This window comes from Erpetoichthys calabaricus, chromosome 6 (genome assembly GCF_900747795.2).
Source record: "Erpetoichthys calabaricus chromosome 6, fErpCal1.3, whole genome shotgun sequence".
Classification (NCBI taxonomy): domain Eukaryota; kingdom Metazoa; phylum Chordata; class Cladistia; order Polypteriformes; family Polypteridae; genus Erpetoichthys; species Erpetoichthys calabaricus.
The window spans coordinates 18,184,602-18,206,434 of NC_041399.2; the positions used below are offsets into that span (position 1 = coordinate 18,184,602).

Here is a 21,833-nt window from a genome sequence, read left to right on the forward strand (position 1 = left end):
AACCATCAGGGTACAGGGAGAGAACAAAAGAAACTGAATAAAAGACTTGACACTGAAAGGAAATAATACGCTAAAATTGCTTGTTATCCATTCAGGACCTGAGTAGCAAAAGGTAACTGAAGCTTAATAATTAATTTGTGTATTGCAGTGGGGCGGCACAGTGGCGCAGTGGGTAGCGCTGCTGCCGCGCTGCAAGGAGACCCAGGTTTGCTTCCCGGGTCCTCCCTGCGTGGAATTTGCTGCTCTCCCCGTGTCTGCGTGGGTTTCCACCTCCTTCCTCTGTGGGTGTGCTTGGTGTGTCTGTGTCCTGCAGTCACATGGTCACGATCCTGTGTCCACAGTTCCTTGTGCCCTGTGCTGGCTGAGATTGGCTCCAGCAGACCCCCATGACCTTGTGTTAGGATATAGCAGGTTGGAAAATGGATGGATGGATGTATTGCAGTGACAAAGAGAAAGATATACATGCACACACGTAGACCACCATAGCTACACACGTTTGAGAAGTGCCTCTGTTTGCTACAATATCTTTCTGTCATTTTAACTATTGCATCACTATAAAACATAACAAGTGTAAGTAGAGCTTAGATAAGCATTGTGGTCTATGGATACACAACGTGTTAAAACGCTGCTGCTATTTTGTCACGGCACGTTTGCATTTCCAATTAAATGTTAATGATAGATTTCTTTAGTTATTCACTTAGACGTGCAGTCAGAAGGTGGATGCTGTGCAACCTCGTCCATGCTTTACTGGTGTCGTTAGGCAGATTTGTTGATTCGGGTATTTTGAGCACTGAAATCTGCATCTCCTGTGGCTTTTCGTTATCTGCTCTCTTAACGGCAGTCCTTTTTATGGAGTGTGACACACCATTTACTTCAAATGCACATTTTGCAGTTGATATTTTCATGCATATCTTCCAATTCATTCAGTTTTACATCGACTCTTACACTATTGTTATATGCAAAACAACATACTGTTCACGTTTACCACTTGTCCATTTATGCCATAGACTGCCAACATATATAACGTGATGCTACAGAACGGTTTTTCCCTTGCATCAGATTATGTTTATTTTTAAAACGTGCAATGTGCTCTCTGCACACGTGACACACATTTATATGACTAATAGGGTTTCTTTAGGAAACGTTTTGACTGCACATCATAATCAGCAGGTTGCTGTCTGTCAGACCAGGTTAACGATATTAACTTTGATCTTTGCAGTTCAAGACCACCGCCTCCTACTCTGAGCGCCACCTTCATGAGGCGTTGGATTGGTTTAGAAATGTGACACTCAGTGAGCCATCTAAATCCCACCCACTTTTAAGCACAATTCACTTGTGGTTGTCTCCAGACATATAGATTACTAACTGTGTAAGCTGGTGCTGTAAAAAGCACAGGAAACGATTGAAATCGACAGAAAAAAAATTGAAATGAAGAATCGTCAGTTTCGTTTATGCGGACATGCTCACCGCCCCCCTTGTCTATCAGCGACTAAGCACATTTCTCTCTCATTTGTCTTTCCTCTGTGGTTTCACTTTGGCGACAGAGTCGCTTTCTGCTGTAGCCTCGTCCTTCTTTTTTCTTCCGACTCATTAATTTGGGGCCGCCTTGCCGGCACTTTGAGCTTCATGCTGTAGTCTCGCACTACCGGGCCACACACACTTCCAGGCATACACATTTCTATATAAGATACATGAGGCTCCAGTAAGGACTACTGTCCTCCAACTTACTGCACCAGGCAAAACAGGTTCAGAAAACTGATGACCAGATAGAGGTCGATCGTTTACCTGCAATGGAAGGCTCTGTCTTCTTTATTGTAAGCAGTTTCCACCTCAACTTCATGTCTGTTGAAACTGCATGGCCAATGAGAGAGTAAATGCAAATGTCTTATCGTTGTAAAGAAAAAACTTTCCTGATGGCTTACGATATTTAAGAATGTCATATAATTTTTTAATCACAGCTTCATTTCAATATTTGAACTCTACAGTCGGGGACACAGGCTCCATGTTCCATGTGGCTCTCCGTCTACTGTTGCAAGAATAAATAAGCAAACCCTTTGGAATTCCCTGGATTTCTGCACTGATTCCTAATAAAATGTGGTCTGATCTTCAACTAAGTCTCAATTCCAGACCAGCACAATCTGACTAATCTGCTAACGCACACACACAATTGGACTTTTCACATCTCCATTGAACACATTGAGAAATCATTCTCAGTGTAGGCTGGAAAAAGTAAGTGGACCTCTGTGTTCTCGACTTCTCTAAAAGGTAAGTGAAGTGCGTTGCTTCAATTACAGAGAGGATGTTGGAAGTGTGGGTTGCGCAGATGTCTCGCCCTTTAAATAAAGGCACATGAAGCCTGGTTACTGACAAATCTGTTCCCCTCAGGTAAGATTTTTTAGTGTGAACCAAGGTTATTATAGTTAATCAAAACTGAAACTATTATTAAAAAAACATTTTCGTAAACTGAAATAAAATAATTAACAAAACCAAAATGAAAAACTAAAACTAAACAAAACTATTAAAGTAGCTGGAAAGACTAACTGAAATAAAATAATAATTTACTAAAATATTTTTAGTTTTCGATTTTGAATGAATATTCTTGTCTTTAACCCTTAAAAGTCATCCACCATGAGCCGCCCGCACGTATTCATCCAGTGAACGGCGGCTGGTGACAGAGGGCAGGTGTTCACACAGCATTTGCGGTGACAGAGTGAGCTGAATGCGTAAAGCGTGTGAAATAGAAAGCGATTCACATGCCGCCTTTCTTTGCGCTTGTTGTATGTCAAGATGTAATTCAAACGGCTGAAATCGAAATGTGCTGTTCAACAAAAACTTTACCATATGGACAGAACAATCACGAGTGAGTAACGTTTCAGTTTATTTCTCAGGTGACTGCTTGTTATTGACAGCAATTCACCTTCCACTTCACACAGGAGAAATCGTTTTTACTTTCTCGTATGTGAAGTATAGAGAAAGTATAGTAATCATGAAAATTTGACCTCGATATTTTGATGAATCTTGATGTTATAGACCTGCGAGTCCAAAAATACAGTTTTTTGGAATTATCTATGTGTGTGTGTGTATAAACGCGATAACTCAAAAACACAACAAGATGGATGGATGAAAAGGTCATGTGGTTGTTACTCCACAATTGTAGATCTGTATTAACTTTTGGGCCGAATCCCTCACCCGGAAGTGGTACTTTACCTGAACACATACTCAGTTTTTTTTTTTTTGTATTCATGTAGCTGCAGAGTCCCATTTATTCAACTTTACGTTTCTAATAATTGTTCAATATATTAATTTGATTTGATTTGTTGTTGATGGCTCTTTAATGTACATAAGATAAATGTCTTGCGGTTTACTCCTCAAATATCCATCCCCATATCTGAGTATATGAGAAAGTTGAGGGGAGAGCACTCGCGATTTTTGAAAGTAAAACGGCACTGATCGAGAGACTGACAAGGTCATCATACAAGATCAGCATATTGTTGCTGACCAATCACTTTTGCTTTAAAAACATCATTTAATAATGAGGCGATACAAACAAAGGTAGGAAGGCAAAGAGAGTCTGCCAAGTGATGAAAAGCTAAACATACTAATGTGTTTTGTTATTTATGCTATTTTTATTAATTTATCTTTTTTAGTTCATATTCACAACTCAAAATACCTGATATTGTGAAAGTGATCCATTAGCAGATTTATATTTTAAAATATTAGTCTTCCTTTTTTCAATGTTTCTCTCTCTCTCTCAAAATAGTTGAAATATCCCATTCTTTTTGTTCCTAACATCAGCCTTATCATACAAATTGCAAACCAGGGATTTTTCCTGCTTTGCATCCAAACCTGCTCCAGGTTTCCTGCGATCCTGCTCTGGATACACAGTTTTAGATAATGTATGTTGTTCTTAATCGCAGATGCTGTCTCCGTCATTTTGTGCCTGTCCATACTCTTATTACCTACTCTTGCCCTGCTCATTAAGGGTTTACTGTCCTTTATGGTGGTCTATTCAGGTGTCACCTCCCCTGACCCTCACACTACATGCTTGTTTTTGTTTCCCTCAATACAGGTAGCTGGGGTCTGCATACTCACGCAAGTCTAAGAGCCCTGTTCTTCCTAAGCCTCCGTGATTTTCATGATCACGCCTGTCAGAACATAGTAGATTCTGTTTTCTGATTTTTGATATCTTTACAGGCCTGCAGGTGGCAAAATTCTGTCTATAAATTGTTTGTGCCTGAGATGGAATCAGTGATCAATATGGCTGGTAGAAAAGAACAAAGCCCAGCGCATTTTGTCGTTGGAGCAGGAAATGTAGACGTTTAGAGTAAAAAACCGTCAAACCTTAAAATTCACCTAAATTTCATTACAAATTGGCCCATGTTGTGCAATAAAAGAAAAAGATAAAAAGTGCCAACGGTTAGCACAGATCTGTTCTGCACAAATGACATAGAAAATATTTTAAAAATGATAAAATTGTGTGAAATTTTTCATATTCAGTACCTGGTTTTGATTATGCTTGTTTTTATCAGACAAAAACAAAACCAGAGAGTGGAAGCTTACTACACTACTTGGTTTACTAACATTAAACTCTTATTATATCCAAATCCATTAAGTGTCCAATTCTGTCTGATTGTGACACAAAACTCAACTCCGTAGGCGCTCCATGCCATAATTACTAAAACTAAAACCGAAACTAATAGATATAAAAATAAAATAGAAATTTCTTTGTGAAATAAAAACTAAAGTAAAACTAAAAATACATGATGAAGGAAAACTAAAACTAAACTGAATTTCCAAGTAAGGTCAGAAATAATATAGAAATAAAAACTAATATAAAAAGGCAAAACTATAATAACCTTGGTGTGAATCATGCCTTGAGCCAAACAACTGTCACAGGACTTCAGAAGATGCATAGCAGAAATGCGTGAAGCTGAAAAAAGCCACTAAGGAATTGCTAAAGAACTGAGTGTTTGCCAATCTACGATAAGACAAATTGTCTACACACGGAGAACATTCAGGATCATGACTACTCTCCCTTGGAGTTGGGAATCTTGTAACGAGTGCTCCAAGAATACAAAGGTGACCGTTAAAGAGGCATAAAAGAACCTAAGAAAAAGAGCAAAAGACCTCCAGAAAGGTCTACAAACCTCAAAAGTCTTTCATCACGTGTCTACTATCAGAAAAGAACTGAACAACAATGGTGTTCATGGAAGGCCACCACAAAAAAGACCACTGCTGTCAAAATAAATAAAAAATTGTAGCACGTCACAAGTTTGCTCAAGACCACATAGATGTTCCGCAGCACTTCTGAGAAAATCTTCTGTGAACAAATGAGACGTATGCAGAACTTTTTGGCACAAATTCACAGTGCTATTTCTGGAGGAATAAGGGCACTGCACACCAACAACAAAGTCTCAGCTGTGAAGCATGACGGAGGGAGTATTGTGGTTTAGGCCTGCTTTGCTGCCTCAGAGCTTGGATTTCTTGTAATAAGTGGGAAGAAGCAATTCAAAGGTGCTTTAAAATATTTTAAAGGTGAACGTTAGGGCAGCAGCCCAGGACTTCAAGCCTAAGAAAGGCTGGAAGATGCAACAACCCAAAGCACATAAGTAAATCAACTAAAGAATGGCCATAAATGGAGAAGATTTGTGTTTTGGATTGGCCAGGTCAGAGTCCTGAGCGTAACCCAAATAAGATGCTGTAGCATGACCAGCAGAGATCTGGGCAATCTAGACAGCCCGTAAGGAATAACGAGCTAAACAGATTTGTAAGGAGGAATGGTCCAAAATTCACCCTCAGTGTTCTGCCAGTCTTAGAAATAGCTACAGTACAGTAAGTGTTTGGTGGAGGGTGTTTCTGTTGGTAGAACGTTATTAAAATCAAAGGTTCTCTTACTTTCTCCAGCCTGCAGTGTGAATGACTACTTGATGTGCTCAATAAAGACATGAAAAGTCCAACTGTGTGTGTGTGCGTGCGTGTGTTATTTGTTTAGTTATATTGTGTTAGTGTGTAATTGGAACATACAGACGTGGACAAAATTGTTAAAGAAGAACCTTCAATTGTCTCTGAAATAATTTGAAACTGAGGAAGTCACAGGCATCCATCATTGTTTATTCCGTACTTAACGAAAATCAGACTTTGCTGTAGAGTTTTGATTTAACAGAATAATTCAAATCATAACACAAATGAAAACGGTATGGACAAAAATGATGAGACCCTTCACCTAATGTTTAGACTGCACAACCTTTAGAATTTGTAGTTACTGCCAATTCTTGCGATTCTTGGAGCTCTCCATGAGACTTCTGCACCTGTCCACTGGTAGTTTGGGACCACTCGTCCTGTGCAAACCTGTGTCAGATTTGAAGGGGTCTTCTCCAGACTGCGTGTTTCAGTTCTTTAATAGGATTCAAATCAGGGCTCACAGAAGACCACTTTGGAACAATCCAATGTTTTGTTCTTAGCCATTCTTTGGTGCTTTTAGCTTGGATTCTTATCCTGTTGGAGGATCCATGACCTGTGACTGAGACAGAGCTTTCTGACACCGGGCAGTACATTTCACTCCGGAAAATCATACATTCTATGCCAGATGCAGCAAAGCAGCCCCAAAACATAACCAAGCGTCCTCCATGTTTCATAAAAGTATTGTGTTTGAAGAAAAACATAGAGCTGATGTGACTTGAGAAAAAGCTCCAGTTTTTGTCTCCTCTATCCAAAGGATATTCTCCCAGAAGCATTGTTGCCTGTCAATAGACATTATAGCAAATTCCACTCTGGCTTTTTAATGTTTTTTGTTTAGTCAACAGTGGAGTCCTCCTGGGTCTTCTGCCTTTGAGCCCACTATCAGTCAAAAAGCGACGGATGGTGTGACCAGACACTGATGGATCTTGACCTTGGAGTTCAGCTTGTATCTCTTGGGAGGTTGTCTTTGTCTTTTTGTCTGCCATTCTCATTAATCTTCTGCCCATTCTGAGGTTGGCTACAGTCCCGTGGACCTTAAACTTCTTAATAATATTTACAATTGGCTGCTTGGAGATGGTCTTGTAGCCTTTGCCTTTCACATGCTTGTCTATATTTTTCTTTCTGAGCTCCTCAGTCAAGTCTCTCCTTTGTTTTCTCTAGTCCATGCTCACTGTGGGACACATGATGACACCAAACAGTAGAGTGATGAGGTTTCTCCATTTGAACTGACTGATTGCACGTTCGGAGACATTTGTGAAACAAACTTAAAAAAACAGTTTGTCAAATTACTCCAATCAAAACTATTTTTGATCTTTTCTAGGGGTACCAACAAATATGTCTGGGCCATTTTAGAAGATCTTTTATAAAATAAGCAGAACCTGATCTCTTGTCACACTTCTCGAGGACATATCAAAGGCATGCAGGTAGAGATGATGGGTATTGTTCTTCATTTCATCACTTCTCAGGAGGTACACCACACTTTTTCAACAAGCTGTAACGGTACCAATAAATGTGTCCATGTCTGTAGATGAAGACCGGGCCACATGTTATTAGTAAGAAATCCTGGGAATTCCAAAGAGATCACTTCCTTTTTCTTGAAGCTGTACCTACTTTGGTAGCATTCCTAGCTATCTATCCAGTGTCTTTTTCGTTCTGTCTATATAATTTAGAGATACTGTAAGGAAGGAAAATGAATTCCACTCAACTTATTACATTAAGAGTGTAAAAAAACTGCAAACTGAAAGCCTAACATAGAGGCCAGCTATGGAGTCGAATCTTGACATGCAGTACCTCACCCAGCTTCACATTTTGGCTTTCTTGAAGTCAAACACCTTGCACATGGTGCTGGTAAAAGACCCAAATCAGAAATGCTTCTGTGAGGTTAGAAAGATAAATGAATTTGTGCTGAACACACGAATGCCACACTGATAGCTTCTCTTTCATGTGTTACCAGTATGGTGGAGATAGAGAGTGGTTCAATTATCAGTTTTCACCACATACTATCTTTGTCTCTTCCTGTTGTGGCTCTGGTTCTCCTCTTGACTTATGAAGACTTGCATTGACCAATTTAAAGTCAACAGATGTCTTACTGAAATAGCAAACCGGCTGGCCGTGTGGTTATGAGCTCGATAAATTACGATAAAACCCCCTTCAGTAGATAAGGACTCCAAACGTATCCATGACAATTAGAAGGATAAGGACGATGGAACTGTTTAAGTAAATCTTGTGCATGAATATCCTAAGCAGACACTCAACAGGACAATAACAACAAACAGGAACTCGAATGGAATGAATCCAAAAATTTCATATTCAGGTTCACCATCCATACTTCTAGGAGGAGAAGTGGACAGAGATTAATAAAAGATGGAATAACTGGTTTCAGTTAAAATGCATGAGATGACAAAATAACTCAAGATATATGAGGGACGTTCAAAAAGTTCTCACACTTTTTTTAAAACTATTTATTAAGAATTTCAAAAAGAAATTACATCATCTTTCTACATAGTCACCTTCGTTTGCGGTGCAATTTTCCCAGCGTGGTACCGACTTTTTAATGGCCAATTACTACTCCTCCCGCCTTCACCGTTTCCAACGAAAAAATTAAAGTGCAGAAACTCTTTGAACGTCCCTCGTATTAATCGAGGGCTATTTTGTAGGTCATACCTGCTTAATAATTTAATAATGGACAATAAATTGCATTGCCAGCAGTAAGTCAGACTCATTTCCACTAAGAGTGGGACTCCACCAGGCCTGCTGTTCATAAGATTTATGGAGAGAATTCTTCGGAGCAGCCAAGGAGTGGAGGATGTCCAGTTTGGTGACCTCAGGATCGCACATTTGCTTCGTGTAGATGATGTGGTCCTGTTGGCATCATTGAGCTGTGACCTCAAAACCGCACAAGGATGGTGTGCAGCTGACTGTAAAGCAACCGGGATGAGGAAAAGCATCTCCAGGTCTGAGGTTATGGTTCTCTGCCAGAAAAGAGCAGAGTGACCTCACCAGGTTAGGGATGAGATACTGCCTCAAGCGGAGGACTTTAAGTATCTCGGCGTCTTCTTCACAAGCGAGGTAAGAAAGTAGGAGGTGGATCGAAGTGGAGTCTGTAGTTATGTAGATATTTCACATGACGGTAGCGGTGAAGAGAGCTGAGCCGAAAGGCAAAGCTCTTCATTTACCAGTCGATCTACATCCCTGTGCTCACCTATGGTCAAGAGCTTTGTGTGGTGACCAAAAGAATTAGATCATGGATACAAGAAGCAGAAACAAGCTTCCTTCCAAAGGTGTCTGGGCTTGGCCTTAAAGATAGGGTGAGGAGCACAAACATTCGGGAGGAGCTCAAAGTAGGAGCTGCTGCTATTCCGCATTGAAAGGAGCCAGTTAAGGTGGTTCGGGCATCTGATTAGGATGCCTCCCTAGGAAGGTGTTTCAGTAGGAGACCCGGGGCAGACCCTGGACATGATGAATAGATTATATCTCTTGAGTGACCTGAGAAAACATCTCGGTATCCCCCAGGAAGGAATTGGAGGAAGTGGCAGGGCATCTTGGCTTAGACTACTGCCTCTGCAACCTGGACATGAAAAAGCTGCAGAAAATGAATGGATGGATAGATGGGTAATAAATGAAAGGGCTGCCCCCACAATAGAACCCTCAAATGTAAATCCCTTCCTAAACTTTATTCATGACATAATTCATACAATGACCGAACACGTGCACTGACAGATTTCATGTCCATTGGCTTCTGCGCCTGATAAGACATTGAGCCCCCTTCCCCCTAATCCAGGGTGGGCAGCATCAGTCCTAGAGGTCTGCAGTGGCTGCAGGTTTTTGTTCCAACCCAGTTTCTTAACGAGAAGCCAATTATTGCTGCAGAAGACAGACAGACATGGGAGGCACACTTATAAAACAAAGAAATGTTTTTTTTTCTATTTCTTCGCCTGTGGGCAACACTTTCCCCGTCCCCACAGGCACAACTCTACACAATATTTTTATGTCTCTTACTCTTCCTCCACTCCTCCTCTGTAAGCTTCGTCCTCCTCCACCCAACTCTGGCCTCCCGAGTAGTGGCTGCTGGCTCCTTTTATAATACACCCAGAAGTGCTCCAGGTGCTTGATGACTTCATTTCTGGCAGCACTTCCAGGTGTGGCGGAAGAACTGCCCATAAGGGCTCAGCAGCTCCTGCTGCAGCAACCCCTGGCGGCGCCTGCGGATCCCAACAGGGCTGCACCACACTCCAACTCCCATGAAGCTGTGGGAGTCCGAGGCACCGCTGCAATCTAGGGGGTCTACCATCTAGCATCCCGGTGGGAGGTAACGCTCTGGCCACGCTTACTCCCCTGGTCCTCTCAGCATGGTGGCGTCCCGGCTGGTCAAGGACCCTGGCCTCACGCCACAACGTATTGCTCAAGTGACACTTTGTGGTCTCGCTTGTTAAGGCTGCCCACCCTTAATTGCTTATTTCACTCTTAAACAGCTGCATTTGCTGTTTTTAATGGCTCCTTATTAGCAATAAGATGCAAATGATAAAGGAGCCAGCAGTTCTCTATCGAACTTGTTTCCATTTACACCGCTGTGTCTTCCTCATGCACTAATTTAATAAAACACTTAAGAAAGAAAAATGAGACAGACTGAGAATTATCCGTTTTAAGCTCTTCAAATCATTTAGATGATACTCTTGGAAAGGAAAAAATCTACGATATAAGAACCTAACATTGCAGACTAAGAAGCCATAAAGTTAAATAAGATCGTCAAGGATTGGTTTCTAATTAAGCAGTTGGGTTGGAACGAAAACTTGCAGCCACTGCGGACCGACATTGATCACCCCCCCACCCCCCCACCAATCTTTGCCACCAGCCAGAAAAGACCTGTAGCCACATCAAAACAAAGTGCTTGAGTCAGCCAAATGCCGATGCTCATTTGTATTTATAGGATGCTAAACATAATTTAATGACCTCACTGTACTAGCTGAGTAGATACCACATACTACATACGGTACACACAGAACCATAAGTACACCCCATGGACACTGTTGACTTTTCAACTTTTTTAGATATTCATGCAAACAGCCCCTACAAATAAAGGCGATATGGCAAGTGGCAAATAAAATTGACGTGGTGTATTCATTCTCATAATCTAAATTAACAAAAACAGAGATCTATCAAATGGAAAAAGTAAGCCCACCTTTACATTTATCACGGCTTCAAATGTATCGAGTTAGAACCAGGAGTTCCAGATTAGGTGGCAATGATCAGAACCTCCTCAGTGAGTATGCAGGTGGAACCCACTATCTGTCTTATTTAAGCAGCAGATATCGAGGGTCTGGTGTTCTCTCTGCTGTTGACGTGTGTCGTGTCATCATGCCAAAATCAAAAGAGCTTCTCTAAGGCCCTCAGAAAGAAGGTGATGGACGTCTAGGAGTCTGGCGAGGGATTTAGAAAGATCACCACATTACGTGAAATGAATCAATTCACTGTTAGGAAAATCATCTACAAGTGCTGAAGATTTGTCCAGGACTGGCCATCCCAGCAAATTCACTCCAAGAGCTGACTGTTTGATACTAAAATAAGTCTTCAAGAACCTCAGGATCTGGCAGGTAAATCTTACAAAAGTTGGCATCAAAGTGCAGAAAGTGATTGAACAAATTTGGCCCGCATGAGAGGTGTGCCAGGACAAAGTATTTGCTGTGCAAAAAAAAACATCAGAGCAGGACTACAGTTTGCCGTTGAATATCTAAGCAAAGACCAGGCTGTCTGGAACAATGTGCTCTGGACAGCTGAATTAAAGATAGAACTGTGCGGCCACAATAACAGTAGACATGTTTGGTTCAACTGAAGACAACATTTTAGGAGAAGAACCTCATACTAGCTGTGAAACATGCTGGTGAATGTGTTATGGCATTGGGGTCTGCTTTACTGAAGTCGTTGAGTCATCTATGAATTCTGCATCATATCAGTGTGCTTGAGTAGAATGTGAGGACATCTGTCTGAAAGCTGAAGTTGATCCAGAAACGGACCTTTCAACACATTAACACAGCATGTTAAAGCACCAACAAGGGGTGAAGCCTGTCTGGATTTAGTATTTTGTAATAATCAGGATAGAATTGAGGGTGTAGAGGTGATTGAACCACTAGGGTCACGTGACCATAATGTAATACAATTCTCAGTGTTTTGTAAGAGTGCAGATGCAAAGACTAAAATTGTTAAGTTTAACTTTGGTAGGACTAATTTTGAGCAGATGCGACAATGTCTAAGTAGGATACACTGGGATAAGCTTTTAAGTGTGGAGACAGTCGAGGAGCAGTGGAACAGGTTTAAAAATGTTTGACATGTAATGCAGGACAGATACAGACGTAAGTTTGGAATTAATAGTAAACTAAAAAAAACTCCACGGTGGATTAATAAAGATATAAAAAAAGAAGTTGCAAAGGAAAAAACTACTTTATAAGGCATATAAGACTATGACTGCAAAGTGAATCGTAGAGCGTATGAGAACATGAGGGCAACCATTAAGAAGGATATCAGGGAGGCTAAAAGACAGTTGGAGAGGAATATAGCAGATAAGGCGAAAGACGACCCTAAGAGATTCTTTCAGTATTTTAGTAGTAAAAGAATAGACAAGGAGGAGATCAAGTGCATCAGAAATAGTAAAGGGAATTAAAAGATACAGACAATGAAATAGCGGATGCCCTAAACTTACATTTTTCCTGAGGTGTTCACAACTTAGCAAGTGGATAACCTGCTAGGGGTAACAGGGACTACTAAGGAGGTACTGAGGGATGTGGAAATTGTAGAGGGAGAAGTACTGCTCAGATTAAATAAGATGAAATCAAACAAATCACCAGGACCAGATAATATTTACCCTCGAGTTCTTAAGGAGGCTAGCGAGTACAGATATAAACCCTTGACACATATTTTTAGGAAGTCACTGCACACTGGAGAGATTCCGAAGGACTGGAAAATGGCAAATATCATCCCATTATATAAAAGGGTGACAGGGCAGATCTAAGTAACTATAGGCCAGTAAGATTAACATGCATCACAGGAAAATTAATGGAAGGAATTATTAAGGATAAGACTGAGCAACACCTGGCAAGGACAGGAGTTATTAGGAACAGTCAGCATGGGGTCAGAAGAGAGAGGTCATTTTTTAACAACATGCTGGAATTCTATGAGGAAGTAACAAAAGGATACAATCAGAGTGGAGCAGATGATATTATTTATCTGGACTTTCAGAAAGCATTTGATAAGGTGCCACATGAGAGGTTGAGCATCAAATTAAAAGAAGTGGGAGTTCAGGGTGGTGTTTTTAGATGGGTGCAGAATTGGCTCAGACACAGGAAGAGGAGGGTGATGGTGCGAGGAACCTCATCAGAACTGGCCGATGTTAAAAGTGGTGTTCCACAGGGGTCAGTGCTGGGGCCGCTGCTATTTTTAATATATATATATATATATATAAATGACTTAGAGAGTAATATAAGTAACAAACTGGTTGAGTTTGCAGATGATACCAAGATAGGTGGATTAGCAGATAATTTGGAATATGTTATATAATTACAGAAGGACTTGGACAGCATACAGGCTTGGGCAGATTTGTGGTAGATGAAATTTAATGTCAGTAAATGTAAAGTATTACACATTGGAAGTAAAAATGTAAGGTTTGAATAGACAATGGGAGGTCGGAAAATTGAGAGTCCACCTTATGAGAAGGACTTAGGAGTCATAGTGGACTCTAAGCTATCGACTTCCACACAGTGTTCAGAAGCCATTAAGAAGGCTAACAGAACGTTAGGTTATATAGCGCCTTGACGAGTGGAGTACAAGTCACAGGAGGTTCTGCTCAAGCTTTATAACACACTGGTGAGGCCTCATCTGGAGTACTGGGTGCAGTTTTGGTCTCCAGGCTACAAAAAGGACATAGCAGCACTAGAAAAGGTCCAGAGAAGAGCGACTAGGCTGATTTCAGGACTACAGGGGTTGAATTTTGAGGAAAGATTAAAAGAGCTGAGCCTTTACAGTTTAAGCAAAAGAATATTAAGAGGTGACATGATTGAAGTGTTTAAAATTATGAAGGGAATTAGTGCAGTGGATCGAGACTGTTATTTTAAAATGAGTTCATCAAGAACACGGGGACACAGTTGGAAACTTGTTAAGGGTAAATTACACACAAACATTAGGAAGTTTTTCTTTACACAAAGAACAATAGATAACTGGAATAAGCTACCAAGTAGTGTGGTAGACAATAAGACTTTAGGGACTTTCAAAACATGACTTGATGTTTTTTTGGAAGAAATAAGTGGATAGTACTGGCGAGCTTTGTTGGGCTGAATGGTCTGTTCTTGTCTAGAGTGTTCTAATGTTCTAAAGATCTGAAGCACACCAGCAAATCCACTGAGGAATGGCTCAAAAAGAGGAAATGGAGGGTGATGGACTGGACTGGACTGGACTGGTCAAAGTCCTGATTTAGAATGTGGTAGTTGCAGTGGCGTAGAGTAATGGGGACGGCAGGGGTGGCCCACTCCGGGCGGCACTTTTAGGGGGCTGCAAAATTTCACAATAAATAATATCTTGTAAAAATTTGAACCATACCTAAATAAGGGGGCAGCGGAATTTTCCTCCGCCCCAGGTGGCTGACACCCACGCTACGCTACTGGGTGGTTGGATTTGAAATGGGCAGTACGTGCAAAAAAAGTCTCAAATGACTTACAACTGGAGGAATTTTGCTTGGAGAAGTAGACAAAAAATTACTTCAAGCCGATGTCAGAAACTGGTGGGCAGTTACGCAAAACACCACAAGAAGTCATCTCTGCTAAAGGGGGCAACAGCAGCTTCTAAGACCAAGGGTGGGCTTTATTTTTTTCCCAGCAGACAATTACATCTATTGATATTTTTCTCAAATTAATAATATATGAAATGGCATATTTTCCTTGTGTTTTAATTCACTGGCGTCTGTGTGATTGTGTCAGGTGCTTGAGGAGATGGAGTGCCCCCTGGTGGCCACACTTGTTTTTCTCCTCACAAATTAATTAACGCTATCATGAAAATTCCAAGTTATTGGTCATGTCACTCTGTGACGTCCCACATACAACATCCAGCTACACAGTGGGTGTCCTTATAGTTTGGGACCGAACAGGACCAGCAGGAGAGATTTAAAACACAGAGCTTCAGACACAAATATTGGGTTTCAACACGAAACTGCAGTCTATTTACAAGTGCAGGGACAAAACAGTGCCGTGCCTACTATCAGAGTGTTCTGGGTTTGTACCCTGGGGCCATGCGTGACAACAAGGGGCCTTTTCAAAAATCCCCCTTCCCCCAATAAACACCCGCTCAATGTGTCTACTGAGTCACCACTCACTGAAATGATCAAGGAGAAAGGTCAAAGGAGTAATCGAGTCCCTGAGCAACGAAATGAACAAGGGGGGACCCCCCCACCCCCTAGTCAATGAAGCAATCGAGTCTCCACATGGCAAAATGACCCTGGGGGACACCTCCACCCGCTCAATGAAATGACTGAGTCTCTGCACGGCAAAAATCTAAATATATATATGGATGATAAAAGGCAGTCTTCTGGATGGTCTTCCTTAAAGTTATTCCTTAAATAATCCACAGCCCCAAAAAAACAATCCACAAAAATATTTAAAAAAGAAAAATCAAGTGTATACACAAAAAGAAACAAAAAGTGCACCAAAACCCAATCCATGTAAGTACCTCCTTCAATCTTTCACTATTACTAATAAAGAAAAAAGAAAAATGTATACAAAAACAGGCACAAGCTGTTAACAACTACCGCTCTCTGAAATGTAGTGCAGTGCTACTAACACAGTCGAAAGACAGAAAGACGAGGTGCCTTTTATACTGGAGAGCCTTACTGCCGTCCAATCATACCTCACGCCACTCCCCTTCCTCCAATCGCGGCTGACGCAGACACCTTCTGATTATACGCTAAGCCACGCCTCTGCAAGGCCTCTATTAAATTAAATGGCAGTGCTCCACTCAGACATTCCAACTGTTCCTAAAATGTTTGTGGAAATGCACATACGCACTTCAAACATTTAAAAAGGTAAGCGCCGAGTGCAAGTCGTTTTATTCCGATTTTAATGAACTTTCTTTTTGAACTGCCATTGCTTGCCAGGCGCACTAACACACTCTCAATGGCTCAGAGAGAGCTACTTCAAAAGTCTTGCTGTTTCAATTTCCACAAGGGTCACTGATCTTCAGTCTCAATAGGCCCCTGCAGGGATCTGTGTGTGAGCAAATGGGTTGTCCCTAAATAGGAAGACCACCAGGACCTGCGCATTCATACACACATGTAAACAAACATCATAACACTGGTGACAGAGGACTTCACATTATGGTCATTTAATGGCCAAAGAGGAACACTTCTTGTCCAAACAAAAGGAAAGTGAAGAAGAAGATGTAGAATTTAATCTATCTATCTAGTGTGATGGACGGCTGGCAGCTCAACCCAGCTGGGACGCCCCTGGAATAGAAGGAAAGGGGAAGGAAGCTACTTGCTGACACTGCTTCCCCCAAAAAGCTAGATGGCAGATTCCCTGGAGTGCAGTGGTACCCCGGAATCCCACAGGGCACTATGGGACATGGAGTTCGGACACACAGCCCTGCTGGGTGCCATGGTTGCCACCAGGAGGAGCTGTCAAAGGACCTGGGGACATATTCTTTCAGTATAGCCGGAAGTACGAGGTAGTCATGAGGACAGAAGCCCCAAGTACTTCCGGGCTGAAGAAAATCCCTGTTCTTTATTAGACCTGGACTATTTAAAGGACTGATGGGAACAAAGCAGGCAAGCCAGAGTTGGACAGAGCTTGCTGGGAGGAGAGTATTGTGTTTGTTTATTATTGTATTACCTGTTTGCTGTGGCTGAGGTGCTTTGGAGGCACTACAGAGGGAAAAAAAAATAAAAAGAATACTTCTTGGTGCTTTTACCCTCTGTCGGAGTATGTCTATTGGATCTGAGGAGCGACAGCACCTTCTAGTGTCACACTATCTATCTATCTAGTATATAGTGCCTTTCATTTCATTTCATGCCTAATCAGATCACTAGGACAGCATTTTTTCACTTAAGAAACATAGCAAAAGTTAGACCTCTTATATCATCGAAAGATGCAGAGAAATTAGTTCACGCGTTTGTTTTCAGTCGGCTAGATTACTGTAATGCACTCCTCTCAGGACTACCCAAAAAAGACCTCAATCGTTTGTAACTAGTGCAGAATGCAGCTGCTAGAATCCTAACCAGGAAAAGAAAATCCGAGCACATTTCTCCAGTTTTGATGTCACTACACTGGTTACCTGTGTCATTCAGAATTGACTTTAAAATTCTGCTTATGGTTTATAAAGCTTTAAATAATCTCGCCCCATCTTATATATCAGAATGTCTGACATCTTATATTCCAAATCGTAACCTCAGATCCTCAACTGAGTGTCTCCTTAGAATTCCAAGAGCAAAACTTAAAAGAAGTGGTGAGGCGGCCTTCTGCTGTTATGCACCTAAAATCTGAAATAGCCTGCCAGTAGGAATTCGCCAGGCTAATACAGTGGAGCACTTTAAAAAAACTACTGAAAACACATTACTTTAACATGGTCTTCTCATAACTTCACTGTAATTTAAATCCTGATACTCTGTATATCCAATTCATTATAATAACTATTCGTGGTGGCTCTAAAATCTGTACTAACCCTACTCTCTCTTCTGTTTCCTTTTCCAGTGTCCTTTTGGTGGTGGCTTGCGCCGCCACCATTTACTCAAAGCACCATGATGTTCCAACAATGATGGATGGATAAAAAGCCAGAAGTCTGTATGACCATCAGCATCAAGTGACTCCGTGAGAACCCTAACTACAAAGAGGACTATTTCATTTATGTTAGGTAGAATGCCCAGAGGGGACTGGAACCCCTACAGATTTTATTTTTTTTCTCCAGCTTTCTGGAGTTTTTTTTTTTTGTTTTTTCTGTCCACCCTGGCCATCGGACCTTACTCCTTTTCTATGTTAACTAATGTTGTCTTATTTTAATTTTGTATTTTGTCTTTTATTTTTCTTTTCTTCATTATGTAAAGCACTTTGAGCTACTTTTTGTATGAAAATGTGCTATATAAATAAATGTTGTTGTTGCTGTTGTTTCATATCTATCTGTGTATCTATTATCTATTATATAGTGCCTTTCACATCTATCTCTCTCTCTATCTCTCTATCATATAGTGCCTTTCACATCTATCTCTCTCTCTATCTATCTATCATATAGTGCTTTTCATTTCTATCTATCTATCTATCTATCTATCTATCTATCTATCTATCTATCTATCTATGGTAGGACGCTGCTCTACAAGACAATGAAGTTCTGTAGCATTGTGATTGAGTATACAGTACATGAGGTTGATTAGCGAGCTCCACATATGGATGTTTCAGAGTAGCGTTTGAGGTGCGTTCACATACGGTATGCATACTTACAAAGCGATTATGATTTATAAAGGGTAAATTGCAAAAAGAAGTGTATACGACAGGTTTTATAAAACTTTTATTTTTTGCCACACAGATTCACCTTAGTTTTTTGGTGTACACATCCTTTCACACTCAAATCCGCACAATACTTTTTATAAACGAGTGTGTGATGCAGGAGAGTATTTCTCAACTCCTATACTGTCCCATATTAACTAATCTGCACAGCAATCTTCACTGAGTATTTTCATCTTGTCTTGTCTTTCATATCTGAAATTGTACACTCAGTCACTATGTCAGATTAAAAGCAGGAAAAAAAGACAAAAACAAAAACAGAAATCTCCACCTTTCATTCATTAGAGACAATTAGAACACTCTAGATGAGAACAGGCCATTCAGCCCAACAAAGCTCGCCAGGCCTAGCCACTTATTTCTTCCACAATAACATCAAGTCGAGTTTTGAAAGTCCCTAAAGTCCTACTGTCTACCACACTACTTGGTCACTTATTCTATTTGTCTGTTTGCTCTTTGTGTGAAGAAAAATTTCATAATCTTTGTGCCAAATTTACCTTTAATAAATTTCCACTGGACTAACTGCCTTCATAATTTTAAGCACTTCAGTCAGGTTTCCTCTTAATCTTCTTTTGCTTAAACTGTAAAGGCTCAGCTCTTTTAATCTTTCATCATAATTCAACCCCTGTAGCCCTGGAATCAGCCCAGTCGCTCTTCTCTGGACCTTTTCTAGTGCTGTCATGTCCCTTTTTGCACCCAGGACTCCAGATGAGGCCTCACCAGTGTGTTATAAAGCTTGAGCAGAACCTCCTGTGACTTTTACTCCACACATCAAGGCGCTATATAACCTGACATTCTGTTAGCCTTTTTAATGGCTTCTGAACACTGTCCACTACGACTCCTAAGTCCTTCTCATAAGGTGTACTCTCGATTTTCCGACCGCCCATTGTGTATTCAAACCTAACATTTTTACTTCCTATGTGTAATACTTTACATTTACTGACATTAAATTTCATCTGACACAAATCTGCCCAAGCCTGTATGCTGTCCAAGTCCTTCTGTAATGATATAACGGATTCCAAATTATCTGCTAATCCACCTATCTTGGTATCTTCTGCAAACTTAAACAGCTTGTTACTTATATTCCTATCTAAATCCATCCATCCATCCATCCATCCATTTTCCAACCCGCTGAATCCGAACACAGGGTCACGGGGGTCTGCTGGAGCCAATCCCAGCCAACACAGGGCACAAGGCAGGAACCAGTCCCGGGCAGGGTGCCAACCCACCGCAGTCCTATCTAAATCATTTATAAATATTAATAATAGCAGCAGCCCTAGCACTGACCCCTGCTGGTCACCACTCTTAGCATTGGCCAATTCTGAGGAGGCTCCTTACACCATCACCTTCTGCTTCCTGTGTCTGAGATCAGTTTTGCCCCCAACCACACACCACACACTGAACTGACACTTCATTTATTTTGATGCCCAACCTTTCATGTGGCACCTTATCAAATGCTTTCTGATATCCAATGCCTTCCAATGTAATTAAATAAATAAATGGAGCCAAGTAACTGTAGAGTTAAGGGGAGCATTGGGGAGATGAGATGTTTTCCTTTGTGCTAAGGCGCAGAGTCTTCAGCACAGACGTCACGCCCCGAAACTGAGTACGATTAGCAGGAGTATCTTCCCAGGACAGACTGATATACCAAAAGCAGCACCTTGAACTATTTCACAACCTTTATCAGTTACATGGGATGTCCAAGAATTATAAATACCCCCGCATTTCAGTACCATCACATTTCAGCCTTAGACCTTCTTAAGGTGACTGGAATGAGCTCCCTTACTATAAATAAAGGAAACTTCTAATCGTCCAGAGTTTCGACTGATTACTTAGTAAAGAGAAAACCCCTCAGAAATGTCCAAAGCCCACAAAAGCCGTGATCAGGCTGATATTTAACAAATCTGCACATGCCTAGGGATCTGAGAGGAAAGTCCACACAGACCCAGGGAGGACATTCAGAATTCATTCAGACAATGACCGAGTGCAGGACTCAGCCCTGGATCTGTTAGGCAGCAGCATCAGCCACTGCACTGCTAAGCTGTACCTTAAACATTCTGTTAAATTCATTTTTTAATTAATTAGCATAATAATTCACATATAATTGAACACATTTTAACCATAATTAACTGTAGAGTGTAATTCCACTCCTCTCAATAAAATTCATCTTCTAAGCCGAGCCTGAGCTCCTCTGTTTACCATTAAATATGTCTGCCTGATTTTTTTTTTTTAACACAATCGTCCCATTTTTAGAATTTATTTTTTAGAAATGCGTGTTAAATTGCACTATTCACAAAAAAAGCCACTTGACTGTTACCTCCATGCAGACTGAGCAGGGTGATGCTGAAGATCAGGTAGTCCACGCGCCTGCCCTCCATCATGCGTCGCTCGCTGTGTTTGTGCAGACGGCCGCCGAGTGTTAACCAGAGTTTCCTGTTTCCTTGAAACATAACACTTGATGTCAGCGTGCACACCTCGCAAATGGTTTTGTTTTCCCCTTCTCTGCTAAGCCCCCTCATCATGTTCAGTGAGGGTCTTGTCTTCAAGTGCAACTTTCAAAGAAGATACCCGTGTATCATGTGATTTACCAGAAAGGGAAAAAAAAGGTCAGTTTTTCCACAAAGTGCTGAAGGACCCCCAGCACACTTCAAGGACTTTAGAATTTGTCAGTTTAAATTGAAGAGCAGATGATGAGAGTTATTTTTTTGGTCACAGTGTCAGCCTGTGTGTGCGCACCATGCACGTACCCCACGTTTGCGTGGCTTTACATGGTTACCCCTCACAACCCAAATTGTGTGACTGGATGGGCCCTGAGATGAGCGGCTCTCCGCTCCAAGGTTGGTTTCAAAGTTGCCAAGAGAAGTTCCAAGTCCTGCAGTCTTATAATAAATGGAAGGAAAATGAACATGAATGATCATTAATACAGACATATGAAAAAGTTTGGGAACCCCTCTCAGCCTGCATAATAATTGACTCTCCTTTCAACACAAAAGATAACAGTGGTATGTCTTTCATTTCCTAGGAACGTTTGAGTACTGTGGTGTTTTCTGAACAAAGACTTTTAGTGAAACAGTATTTAGTTGTATGAAATTAAATCAAATGTGAAAAACTGGCTGTGCAAAAATGTGGGTCCCCTCGTCATTGTGCTGATTTGAATGCCTGTCACTGCTCAGTGCTGATTACTTGTAACACCAAATTGGTTGGATGAGCTCGTCAAGCCTTGAACTTCATAGATCGGTGAGTCCAATCATGAGATATAAAGGTATTTAAGATGGTCAATTACAAGTTGTGCTTCCTTCCCTTTGACTCTCCTTTGAAGAGTGACAGCATGGGATCCTCAAAGCAACTCTCCAA

The 21,833-nt window shown here is 41.0% G+C and overlaps 2 protein-coding genes across 3 annotated transcripts in view; both read right to left on the bottom strand.

The window, feature by feature from the left end:
• The window catches only part of LOC114653862 (protein disulfide-isomerase TMX3-like), a 1,157,775-nt gene extending 1,143,608 nt beyond the window's left edge, over window positions 1-14,167 (bottom strand). Inside the window, exon 1 of the mRNA XM_051929281.1 lies at window positions 14,164-14,167. The gene's annotated coding sequence lies outside the window, so the exon portion shown is untranslated. The remainder of the gene's footprint in view (window positions 1-14,163) is intronic.
• cd226 (CD226 molecule) overlaps window positions 1-21,034 on the bottom strand; it is a 63,755-nt gene extending 42,721 nt beyond the window's left edge. For both annotated transcript variants that reach the window (XM_051929284.1, XM_028803401.2), the window contains exon 1: window positions 20,797-21,034. In XM_051929284.1, the coding sequence (XP_051785244.1) occupies window positions 20,797-21,001 (205 nt within the window). In that variant the 5' untranslated portion in view covers window positions 21,002-21,034. The remainder of the gene's footprint in view (window positions 1-20,796) is intronic.
• Window positions 21,035-21,833: the final 799 nt, after the last annotated feature.